Genomic DNA, 12,692 nt, shown 5'->3' with positions numbered 1-12,692 from the left:
TGCAGACCTCCCCTCTGTAAGCCGCTGAGGGAGTAATCCACTGCAGCGTACTGAATATGTCTCTGTGGGAATGCTCCACTGCATGTAATTCACAGCTTTTCAGGTAGTCATGCTGAACATGCATGTGCAAAAAATAACAGGACAGTGTGTTTCCTATTTGTGGGGGAAAAGCTAACAGGTTGTGGGAGAGTAATGCCACTTTTCCAAAGTTGGAGTGTCTTACATAAGAGTTAAGAACTGGAGTAAAAGCTTCTGTTATAATGTGAAACCAAACTGTGTGATTTTCACTTGGAGTTTAGGTTTCGGAAGTGTCACGGTGGCTTAGTTCAGGTGCAAAACAAGTTCCCATGACACCAGGTGGCTAATCCAAGTCACGACCTTTGTCTTCTCTCGCTCATCTTTCCATCAACAAAACTTTAAACATAAAGTAAGGCTATGATGTACATTTAAGACTTTTCTGGTGTTTTTGACACTTCAAAACACAGTTCTATCAGCACAGGGGGTAAAAGTCACCAAAACAAACCAAAACAATAGAATAATCACTACTTTATTACACTGATTAATATACAAAAGTTAATCTGATCTACAGAGGTTACAGGGAAGCATGACTTACTGTAGGCACACAGTATAAGGATGGCTGCAGATAACTGGCAGTTTCAAAGTTGACTGTTAAGCGTACAATTAGTCTGTACTAATTTAGTCAAGTAATTCATGCATTATTCTTGCAGTATGAACTTTTATGGCATGTCATACATTTGTTTGGAAAAACATAAAAAAGGCACTTGTGAGGCAACAAATATAGCACTTTAAAATCTCATCACAATGTCAACGTGTAACCTCTTATAATTTTTTTTTTCACTCTCTTGTATGGTTGGTAGTAATATCGTGCCAAACAGCATTTAAAAATCTGCCTTTTATGAAATGTTTATCTTCTGGTAAATTTGTAAATCTGGCTCACCGAGCAGCCCCTTATTCAGTTTCAGATTTCGATTTCCACAAATCACTTTGTTACATTTCAGCAGAAGCAAAGCCGCATTAAGTGGCAGATTTCTGAAGGGACTCTGGGATGATTTTCCATTAAAGAGAAGGGCACATATTGGCAAAATTTAACTATACTTGCATTAAAAACTATTCATTGAACTCTATTACCTCGTCATACATGTTGGTAAATTGTAGATTTAAGCTACAGAAATGTAGAACCAGAAATACTGTTACACACAACTTTCATGTCTATTAAAAAAATGACATTGAAGGGTTACGTGAGTATTTTTTCAACCTGGATTCTTTTCTCCAATGTTTTTGTATTTAAGTTATTACTGAGGACAAACATTTTTTTCAAATTTGTCCGGTACTGAGAGAGCGCTGCAGCTGGTAGCTGCAAAAAGGGCTGCAAGGTGAACACTCAAAGCATTTGGCACCGTCTGGTTACGTCCGCTTGAAGAGCTTGTTTTTGCTACTGAGAGGCTCAGATTGTTATTATAAATGTCTGTCAACATTATGGACCGGATTCCTGCAGAGATAGACTGTTTTTTTTTTATGTAAAATCCTTTTTGTTTAACCAGAAGCAGCCCCGAAAGTGCTGTTGGCAATCCAACCAGACTTCGTTTAAATAAACAGTAATTTAATCATTGTACAACAAACTTCATTCAATGTTAACCTGAGCCTGTAAGGGGCAAAAATACGATGATGGTGCACAAATGCTGGAACAGCTTTGGACCGGTTTCAGAAATTGTTGTCTCCATTTGTCACTTACATTAAAAAATATGGGAAAAAAAGATACAGGTTGAAAAAAAAAATGATGCCAAATTAATACTGTTGAATGAGCTCAAAAGTGCTGTTATAAATTTTCAAGTGGTCAAATCCAAGGGCATTACTGCCAAAGAAACAGCAGCAGATATACATAATCTTAATTAACACTACTGAGCTAAGGACTATTTTCATTGTTACCCCTTTTCCACTTTTTTGCAAGTTAAAAATGATTTAGGTTTAAGGCAATACTCCCATTTAGAGTTTTGTTAGCATATACAACAAAACCCTTTTTAACACTTTTAGACATGTTTAGAGTAAAATACATGCACATCTTTTCTCCTTTTAACATTATAACACCGCTTCAGGTTTAAAAAAAAATCGTATACAGTCATTCCCTGTAGTGAAATCTCAAACAACACATTTCAGCATGTAGAAAACATCTTCAACAAATCACCATGTAAACAATTCTAGCATTGGTCACAGTGTTTCAACAGGGGGCGTCATACTGTAACTACGATTTAGGCCTCCATGCTGTTCACTCTGCAGCACAACAGTTAAACCCTTTTACAGTTAATGTGTGTGACAACACATGACGATGTGGAATGTAAAGCCGCTGCGTTTGAGCTAAAGAACGATTTTCAAGATTAGATCTCCACAACAATTATTCAAAATATTCTAATTCAGTTCTTTTTGAGTGATACAAATGTATGCAAAAGCTCCATGGGACGGAAAGTGTATCCTCATAAAAATGTATATAAAAACCTTCATTCAATGTGCACTGTTAAAGAGCCACAGTGCAATGAAAATCTACAGAGCAAATGCATGAACAACCAAAATGAAACTTTTATCACTTGTTATTAATGTGTGCTTAATTTTTATGTCACTATGGAAAACTGGATAAAACTGCCTCTTTGTAATGAGCTGTGTGATATACAACACAGATAGAAATCTTAATGTAATTCAGGCAAAACACCACCTGAGGGGGACAAACCAAAGGCTTTCTGCTTCCAGACCTCCGCAGTGTTTAAACTGCTACAATTAAATGAAATAAATGTGCAATGACTCGTGTAATACTGTTGTTTCATGTTGCAGTTGCCCGCACGTGCTGGCTGACCTCTGTATGTCCACTGTCTTGTCTTGTCCAGGAGGAAGACGCTGTGTGCATTGTGGACGCTGTGCTGTGCCGGTGGGGTCTCCGGCGCTGAAGGAAGAAGTCCCATCAGCCACTGTCGGTACTAGCAGCACCTCCTGGCGGACGGAGGAGGCTGCCGGGTGAGTTTAAAGGAGTCGTTGCTCTCCACTTCTGGATTTTCCAGGGGAGGAATCTGTTTACCTAAACACACACAGCACAGGGTCACTTAATACAGAGCTGCCACGATGGCTGTAGGTGCCAGATTTTCACTATCATTATTATTTTTATGCACCTAATTTTGTCACGTCCAGTGATTGGGTCACATGGTGATGGAATACCGATATCACGACTGTCAGTCAGTCAGTTTTGTGAAGGAGAGGGAGTGACAGGGGAAACCCCAATTTTTTTCACTTTCACTTTCACTATTTTGTCACTATCTTTGATCGCTGTTTTGTTCTGGGGTTTTTCCGACACCTGTGTACGGACATTGAACTTGCCTCGGAATATTTTGGATGCAACTCTTTTCTACAATAAACATAAAAATGCAGTCACTGGGGTCTGCATTTTTGTTATTTCCATGGCCTATGAGGGATCAATATTTGTGAACATGAGGTACTCTATCCTGAGGATCCGCACACCAGGAACCTCCCAGTAAAGGATTTTATTCTGCAAAACAAGTGACGCTTCGAGCCTGGATCTCTATCTCTTTACACCTCTTTATCTTGGATCCAGCAACCACTAAGGGATGTGCATCTACTCTCTGAGAGCCAAAAACCAGAGAAGTCTCAAATTTGTGATGTCAATGGGTGTAACGTTTGTTTACAATAACCTGCAGGATGGATCCTCCTGCCTCATGTACATTCATTGTAACAGCACTGAGCAAACTGCAGTGAGAAACAGCTGCGATATCGAGAGAAAAAATGGTCTCCTCTTGTTGTGTGTGAGGGTGTCGGGTTACAATAAAGAGTGGAAATATTTGTGTTTTTCAGATTTCCATCGATGAAGGGCAAACATGCTCAAATATAAGTTAGTTACATCTTTATTTCAATCACGCCAAAATAAAATAGTTCTCTGATGTCGGTTTGGTGTGTCTGGTCCTTTACTGCTAACTTCCTAAATAATACGAGTATATAAAGACACATGACACAGATGCAACATATAGAAAAAACATAAAACCTACTGATTTTCTGAAAGAGCTCCTCCACATTGACAGCATTTCTGGCACTAGTCTCGATGAAAATAGCTGCAATCGATTCAGCAAACTCCTTTGCTTCCTTCATAGGAACTTCCCTGTAAGAGAGGACACTACAGTTAGTGTGGAGGAGGTTCACGCTAGACAAAGGTCCCGCGGCAAATCCAAATTTTGGTAATTTACTTTAATCTAGAGGTCGACCAATATTGGTTTTTCCAGAGCCAATACCGTTACTGATTATTAGTAGTTAATTAGACCAATAACCGATATTTAGAACCAATACGCATTTACAATAAAAATCCTTTTGTCAACATCTTAAATTTGGATAACAAACATCAAAAATGTGCTAAAAAGCCTCAAGCAAAAAATCGAATATTATCACCATAATATTGATGAAATGCAGGTTCTTTACAGCTATGACAGCCAAAGAAACAAACCCTTTTTCTCACCTGATGTCTCCTAAATCATTCTTGTTCCCTGCTATGGCTACAACAATGTCCTCTGGACCGTGTTCCTTCAGCTCCTTCACCCACTTCTTCAGCGTCTGGAACGAGTCCTGAACAGCGAGAGCACATCACGGTCAACTCTGGGATCGGTTTATTTATGAGACTATGCCCTACAGCTCGTGTCACATATTCATCGCATTAGGTGATGTTTTTCAGACAGTTTCCATGAACAGACCAGGAAAGAATGGCATTTGTAAGTCATGGAATCAAGGCGTCCCAGAGTGATGGAAAAGTCATTGAGTTTTACATCAGGCACATAGTGTGAAACCAGCTTCTTCTGTTACACACATTTAACACACCAGCAGCTGTGATGGTACATTTAGGGCTGAGAGGCACTGCTTCAGTCCCTCAACAGTTGTTAGGTAAGACAAAAAACGTTGTTAGATATTAACAGAGATTTTATCCACTAGTCTGGGTAAGTCAGCAAACAACCTAAGTTTTTTTCTTTATATTTTTTTATCATTTTTTGTTGAAAATATTAAAGACAAGGAAAAACAGACAGCGTCATCATAAATTGCCTAAAATGCTGATATCATGTTAGAAATAAAAAATAAAAAAGACAAGGAGAGATGACAAAGTATCAAGGACTGTGCATCCTTTAACACGATTGAGCTTTATCATCCTCCAAGGTCTTTGTGATCCAGGACCCTGATTCATGAAGAGCCGGGGTTTTTCTTTTCCTCCTTTCCTTCCTTTTCCTTTCTAAGGAGGAGGGAGTCTTTCACTTATTAATAAGCCAAAGTCCAATCTGCTTATCATAAAACACAGTTCTACAAACAAGGCATGTCTCCTGGCACGAGAAAAAGTGAATTGCTCCAACACACATTTCCTTAACTATTTCTATCCATTCAGCCCTTGTTGAATAAATATCTGTCCTGTCTTATCAGTTCAGTTGGGGACATTTCCCAAATTAATGACTAAAATTACAGTCAAGTTCTAAGTGGGTTACTGATTGGATCTCTGTAACCATGACTACCCAGTAAGAAGAAATTTTAGGGCACTCCCAAAAAATATGAAAATGACCTGCAATGACATATTTCCACACATTCTCCATCACTGAGCGTGTTCAGGTTTGATGCTTTGTGATTTCTTAATTTTGGGAGTTATACAGTGTTTTTCCAAATGAGTTCCCTCCACAGATCTGAACTTGAAGGTGGACTGTGATTTACATATGTTTAACCAGCCATCTCACCGAACCCAAATTTAATAAGCTGTCTCTGCTTTGATTTAAAGATGATGAGTGTTGTGGTATTCTTACCAGTTTAGTAATGTCATAGACAATGACAGCAGCAGCCGATCCTCTGTAGTACATAGGAGCTAATGAGTGAAACTAAAAAGGAAAACATGTTTACAGTAGTTAGTATGATCAATCAGTATATCATAAAATCTTATATAGCACAGTTATACAGAAATGTCATCCGAAGTGCTTTATAAAGATCACTTCAAAAAGAGTCCACTTCACCGAGCACAACCTTAAATCTGGATCCTAACATTTAAAATGTTGTGTTAATCCATAAAAGACTAACACAGAATACAGTACTGTAAACAGACTACATCAATACATTCTTAAGTGATGATGAACTATGGAAAAATCTGCTTCCTCACAAGTTTCACCTCCTCTTAATAACTTACTATGACCGTTTCTCCAGCATTAAGACGAATGTGGTTACAGCCTCCACAGAAAACATACAAGTTCTACTGTATTTGACATTACAACAAAATCCAATCTGTGTGTCCTTAACCCTTTAACAGGCATGAAAACCGCACGGTTGCCATTTTTTGCCATCAAATTGGAAATTACAGCTGTCATTTTATACAGTGCATTTTAGTATTTTGGTTATGCTGTAATTCTATCAAATTCTATTTTTATTATATTTAATTGACTATTTGTTTTTTCTACAATACATTTTAAACAGATTTTGTAACTAGATAAATTATTATTGTATTTTTTGTTTTTTATGTGATAAAGTTACTTTCATTTTTGTTTTTAATTATAAAACATTGACATTTTTTAAAAGCATATGTTGTATATAGATTGTTTTTCTAGATTAATTTTTATTTGCATATATTTTTTATTTTTATATTTATTTGTACATATTTATTGTGGTTACTTTTAGTTTCAGATTATATTATATTGACCTTTGCACTTTTTACAATGTATTATACTGGGGGAAAAAAAAAAATCTTCATAAACTGATGCAATTTGTTAACATATTCTATGGTCTATAATGTTATTTTTTTTGCAAAAGCATTTCTTAGTGTGACTGTTAAGGGGTTAAAGCTGTTGTTGGTACTTATTGTAAGATTTTTTTTTTTTTTTTTTTTTTTGATTTGCTGAAACTGTCAGTATATTCATGCAGCATTAAATGAGACAGATGATCTGTGAGGGAAAATGTATATTCCTCTGCCTACTCTATGGCTTTTCAGCATTTCCAAGGGCCTTACTGCATGTGCACGAAAATAAGCAATCAGAGCAGAGGAGTCTTTAGCGAAACTGTCAATCATGACGGCATTAACTGCATCAGCTGTAATACCACTAACTGCAGTCATGCATTACATCACCCCTGTGCTTGTGGCAACACAAACAATAAGGCCCACTTATCAAAACTCAGCTTTAAGGCACCATTAATGACTCAATAACTTCAGTGCCTTTATATTGCACGCAGCAAGTGGTCAAAACAACAGCGGTGTAGTTATTAAAGTTCAGTTATGTGATCTCCTCAAATAAACCCCTGAAAACATTCTTCTTGGTGCTACTTTTAGCTTTTTAACTGTACGTTTGCTGGTGTTTATCAAAGAGATCAAACAGATAGTCATGTGTGTTAAAATTAATATTATTCACACACAGATAAAAATAGATATTTAAAACCCTGGTAACAGAGGTTTCAAGATATCAATTTCACACAAAAGCAGGAAACACTTGCACAAGTTTTCCATGCTGTAAGCACGTCTGGCAAGTTTCAACAACCCCCTCCATAAGATGAATCACTGTGATGATACCACAGTCTTGTGACCTTTGAACCCCACATGAATCATCTTATTTCAAGCCTAATAATAACTCGATGTCATGGGGACCACTGACAGACAAATTACTGTGTCACCGCTTGCTTCCTGCAGCATGTAACAGAAATGAACTTATCCTAAAGTCATGTCATGTGTGTAAAGCTAATAACAAGTAAATGAGGCATTTCTGTTGTAGGTGGACTCACCCTTTCCTGTCCGGCTGTATCCCAGATCAGAAATTTATGTAGTTCATTCCCAGATGGCACTGTTTTGGTAAGGAATGATGCTCTGTGGGTGATAAAGAGTATTTCATAACAGTGTTTTGAAGCATTTTCCATAAACGGCACCGGAAGCAAAACAGTACACGTCAGCAAGAAACAAATAATACGAATGAATATGGTCGATTCTGAACTCATGTTGCCTGAAAGCACTTATAGTGTTGGGTCAAAAAAAAAAAAATCGAATTAAAAAAAGAGCAAAAAAAAAAAAAGTTTCATTATATAGAGATATTGTCTGACATATTTTTTTTTGCATTTTTTTAAATCCACTTCAGCTTATCTCAATGTAATGTTTACTTTTTAAAAAATATTTCTTTTATTGAGTGAGCACAATTTTGAATACAGTATCATTCATTTTCGGTATGTTACATAATCAGTGTTTCAAGGAATCAAATTTTATGATCTAATTATGTTTAAGGTACAATCCACAAATACACTTTAGTCATATACGGCTGTCATCACATGAGACATTGTGTCCCCACCCAAGTTACACATATTTATTACACACACACACACGCAATATTAGCTTCTTGTAAACTAAGGAGAAAAAAAAACTTGCCATCCTGTTGGGTTTTTTGTATTCCCAACATTTTGAAAAAGACAAATTGTTGGTGAAAAAAGTACAACATAACTGCAGGTGATTGAAATCCATTTTTCAATATCCTGCCATCTTTTTCTAATTTTCTCACAGTACAAAAAATTGTGGCGGCCGCCACAATTAAAACATCTGCCGCCAAAAACTAATTTTCTATTTTTGAGCTGTACTATTCATTAGTGTTAGTGCTGTGCTCTTATATACTCTAAATTAAAGTTTTTTTCCTTAGTGTGTTTAATGGTGGCATTTGTCTCAAGCAATTTGTAGGGTAAGTCTGTTAATAAAAACCTGACCCACTTCTAACTCAAGGTTGACATCACTTTTTTGTGAAATTTATTTTTTAAAGCGTGGGGAAAAAAGGGTAATGAAAAAATTGCAAGAAATGAGACATTTAGAAAGTTATTAAAAAATAAGCTAGTGAAAAATATCCAGGGAACTATATGTACATATATTCAGAGTAATGTTACAGAAATATTTAAATATTTAAGATTTTTTTTAAAAGTAGTTACCTGTTTATTTGTAGGTTTTTTAACATTCTTTTTTCATTTTTGTGCTTATTTTTAAGTGATTCTGTTGTACTTTTTACTAATTTCTTGGTAATTTTTGGGTAATTTCTTGTTTAGATGCTCATTGCATTCTTCCCATTTTTTTTAAAGAAATAAAGCCAATTTGCTCAACTTTCAAAGGGTTAAAAAAATAAGCTTAAACCATTAACTTATAGGAAAATGAGGCATATTGTAGTTTTTCTTTTGTTTATTTATCATTTTTGATCCGTGATATCTGGAGGATCATTCTCCACAATGATCTGAAATACCCGATGACTTGATTTGTCTCCTGCTGTTACACTGTGTTTTGTGAATTGTACTGCAGTGCTCTTACCCTATTGTGGGACTGATGTTGTGGTCAAAGTGATCCTGAACAAATCTGCAAACAATGCTGGACTTCCCTACTCCAGTGTCCTGAAAACAAAGACATCAATAACAGCACATCAGTCAGAGCGCTACTGACACACACACACGTACACAATGAACCCTGTTGATTAGACAACTGTCTGCTGGTCACATGCCCACCACATCAGATAGTCTCTGCTCGTGCATAGATTATATAAGTAGCTCTGATTATATATATTAATTAATTTTACAGAGGTGGGACCAAGTCATTATTTTACAAGTCACAAGCAAGTTTCAAGTTTTTACACTCAAGTCACAAACTAAGAGAGGCAAACCCCATGTCAAGTCCTAAACTTTGAGTTTCCAGTCCAAAACAAGTCATTTGTGCTCTCTTATGTGCTCTTCACCAAATGTAAAGCCATTTTGACAACAGAGAAATGGTATAGTAAACGTGTAAAAATTGGGTGTTGACATATTATCAGCCTGGCCGATTACTGGGGCCGATATTTGGCATTTAGTCTTTTATCTGTATTTTGTTTTAATCATTGCCAATAAAATTTAAAAAGTGTCTGCATGGGAAGAACTTTTACTTTGTAAAACTTCCAGGAGCTATTTTTATCGTTTCATTTTTTAGTTTTTGGTACTTTTACTAAAGTAAAAGATCTGAATACTACATGACTAGTCATGAGTCGCTGGTGTTAAAGTCCAGGTTTAGTTTTAAGTCCTTTTTGATTTTGCCCAACCAAGTCTGAAAGTCATCAAATTTATGACTTGACTCAAGTAACTTGTGTCCACAGCTGTGCTTATTAATGCAAGAAAACACAATGCATCTCCCAGTCACATAATAAAGTGAATATGAAAGGCCCTTTTTTAGCTGCATGCAATTTAAGCTGCATGCATTTTTATGATAATGATAACTCTTAATTTGGCTTGACATGGCTAAAATATGCAGCAAACCTGCAGCTGAGAGCAGAGGGGTAACAAAAGATTGGTTAAGGCTGTGTGAGGAATGTTTGCTGAGCATGTCAGTTCCTGTGGCAGACTAAACAGGCCTGGTAAACCTCTCTGTAACTCTTAAAAGTCCCCTGTTCCCCTTTTATTTCATTGATAAGCTGTCATTTTGCAGTCCAAACGCTGTGAACATCCCTGTCACCGTCTATAAACAGGCTCTGCTGTGTTTTGCTAACGCAGCAGGAAATCTAACTAACGGCTTGCTTGTAGCATGGTGACGTCATGGGTGATAAACTGTCACAGCCGTTAAAAAATTAAGACGAAAACAGAATAAAGTTACATTTAAAGTACTGTTTGTTTAAAAAAAAAAAACAACAACAAAAAAACGTACACGACGAGAAAGCTAATGTAAAACCACTGACTCGCCCACCGGTCGATCGGTTTTCAACTAGCTAACAATATTTTCAAGTTTTCAGACGACAGAGCTCGATAAAGTTTCAAAATAACCGACAGCTGCACGTTTTTTAAAGTGTCAGTTGGAGAAGCTAACGTCTGTTAACGTCAAAATGTTGTCGGTTAGTTGAACACTCGCAGCAGGAATACAGAAGGAATTTTCCCCCAAAAGTGCATCAACAAAAACATCAACTTACCCCTAAAAGGCAAACTTTGAGCTCCCGTATTGCCATGGTGAGTTGTGAAAGTTTTTTTTAAATCATTATTTGTCCGTTTTCAGTCAGTGTCTTTGTCTCGTCATGCTTAAAACTCAGCTTTTTTCCTCTAAAAAGAGACACCCAGCCCCTGAGACAGACTGGACATCTAGTCCACAGAGCAGTCAACGCTGCGTTTGATAAACAGAACTTCCGGTGGTGGTTTTCAAAATAAAATACTTGGCATTGGAGATTTCTGTCAAGACGTGTATTTGGAGGACAAATCCCCACCAATAGATCGATAAAAATTAAATTATTTATGCGACTTATGTGACAGATAAAAAAAATTTAAAAAAAATCATAATAAATTAAACATAGGCCTAATATGACCCAATATGCAGCATGCATAATGACATTAAAGTCGATAAATTGCATAAAAATAGATGAACTAATGGCTCTGTCATTATTTTTTTTGTAAATAAACATAAATAAATAAATGAATGTATATATACACACATACATATATATATATATTTAAACACACACGCACACACACACACACACACATATATATACATATATAACATATATGTGTATATATATATGTATATATATATATACAAATTGGCTTTATTTTATTCAAAAACATGGAAAAAAGCGATGAGCAGCAAAAGAAAAAATGACCCAGAGGATAACAAGACGTCTGGAAAAGTACAAGAAAATTATCTGAAAATTTGAAAAAATAAAAAAAATAAATAAATAAAAAAAAAAGCAATTATATATATATATAACCTTTCTTCCATAAATAACCACATTTCACAGTTTTTTGGTTATGATAAAAGGTGTGGATTTGGAGATTTTTTAAAAAAACATGCCATTTGGGGGTTCTGAAGATATTTACATTAAATACAAGACATTTATGCTCACACATTAATCAATTTGCACACATATTTTTTGTGGGATTTGGATTTTGATTTGTTTTGGGGTTTTTTTTTTTTACCACATTTCCTGTACCCTTCAGTAAAGCCTGTGCTGCATCATTCCCTATTTTGTTTTGTGTATTTTTAATATGTTGCCTTTAGTTTCACTGTATATGTTATTATGTGTCTCTCTTGACTGTTTATATGTCATTACACCTGTTTTGACTTGTGCTGTTATCACTGTATTTCACAATAAAAAATACAAAAATACAAAGCATGACAATTTAAAGTTGAATGTCCCTGTCTTAGGCCAAATGAGAAAACATAATTCACAGTGCTTAAAAAAAATGCCTCCCAACGTTTTGCAACACACTCTCCTTGCTTATAAATAAAGAACAGTCCCTAAATTGAAGAAACTAAAAATTGCTATGCCACAACCACAAACTAAAAATAGTGGACGCAGCTTTCATGACATCACCCATTAGTTTGCTCTGATTTTGAAAGCTCAAGTTTAGTATAGTATTATTATAAATCTATCTAATTTTCACTTGGCTGCAGTAATTCTATATTAGCGAGAAAATACACAACATAACGAGCACATTTCTGTCCGAACATTAACGGTACGCTTTATTTTGAAACCACTTAGGCTTATTTCCGGTCTTGTTCCTAATGTTTTTGTCTACTTGAGGCTATTTTCCAAATCGGAAACCAGTTAAAACAATGACAAAAAAAAAAGTCGGGTGGTTCCACTATCTCTTTGATGCTAAGGCTGACTGACTCTGAGTCCAAAGAAAACAATTACACGCTTCACTTCCTCAAAATGGATATA

General features: G+C 35.9%; 1 protein-coding gene across 1 annotated transcript; it reads right to left on the bottom strand.

Annotated features, from left to right (window-relative positions):
• Nucleotides 1-528: 528 nt before the first annotated feature.
• rab31 (RAB31, member RAS oncogene family) lies at nt 529-11,064 on the bottom strand. Its single transcript, XM_042498484.1, has 7 exons — nt 10,947-11,064; nt 9,335-9,414; nt 7,789-7,870; nt 5,838-5,909; nt 4,523-4,629; nt 4,062-4,171; nt 529-3,082 (listed from the first exon to the last, which is right to left on the bottom strand). Exons 1-7 carry the CDS (start codon nt 10,980-10,982, stop codon nt 2,985-2,987), a joined length of 585 nt encoding a protein of 194 aa, XP_042354418.1. The 5' UTR covers nt 10,983-11,064; the 3' UTR covers nt 529-2,984.
• Nucleotides 11,065-12,692: the final 1,628 nt, after the last annotated feature.

This window comes from Plectropomus leopardus, chromosome 12, assembly GCF_008729295.1.
Source record: "Plectropomus leopardus isolate mb chromosome 12, YSFRI_Pleo_2.0, whole genome shotgun sequence".
In the NCBI taxonomy this organism is placed as follows: domain Eukaryota; kingdom Metazoa; phylum Chordata; class Actinopteri; order Perciformes; family Serranidae; genus Plectropomus; species Plectropomus leopardus.
The sequence above is the reverse complement of the archived record's forward strand: the minus strand, read 5'-3'. Positions and strand labels throughout refer to the sequence as shown.

Coding starts and splice junctions, on each gene's coding strand:
- rab31 (XM_042498484.1), bottom strand. CDS start 10,982: ATGGCAATACGGGAGCTCAAAGTTTGCCTTTTAGGG. Junction 4,172..4,522: donor AATGATTTAGGAGACATCAG/GTGAGAAAAAGG, acceptor CCTCTCTTACAG/GGAAGTTCCTATGAAGGAAG. Junction 3,083..4,061: donor GGAGCTCTTTCAGAAAATCA/GTAGGTTTTATG, acceptor GTGTGTGTTTAG/GTAAACAGATTCCTCCCCTG.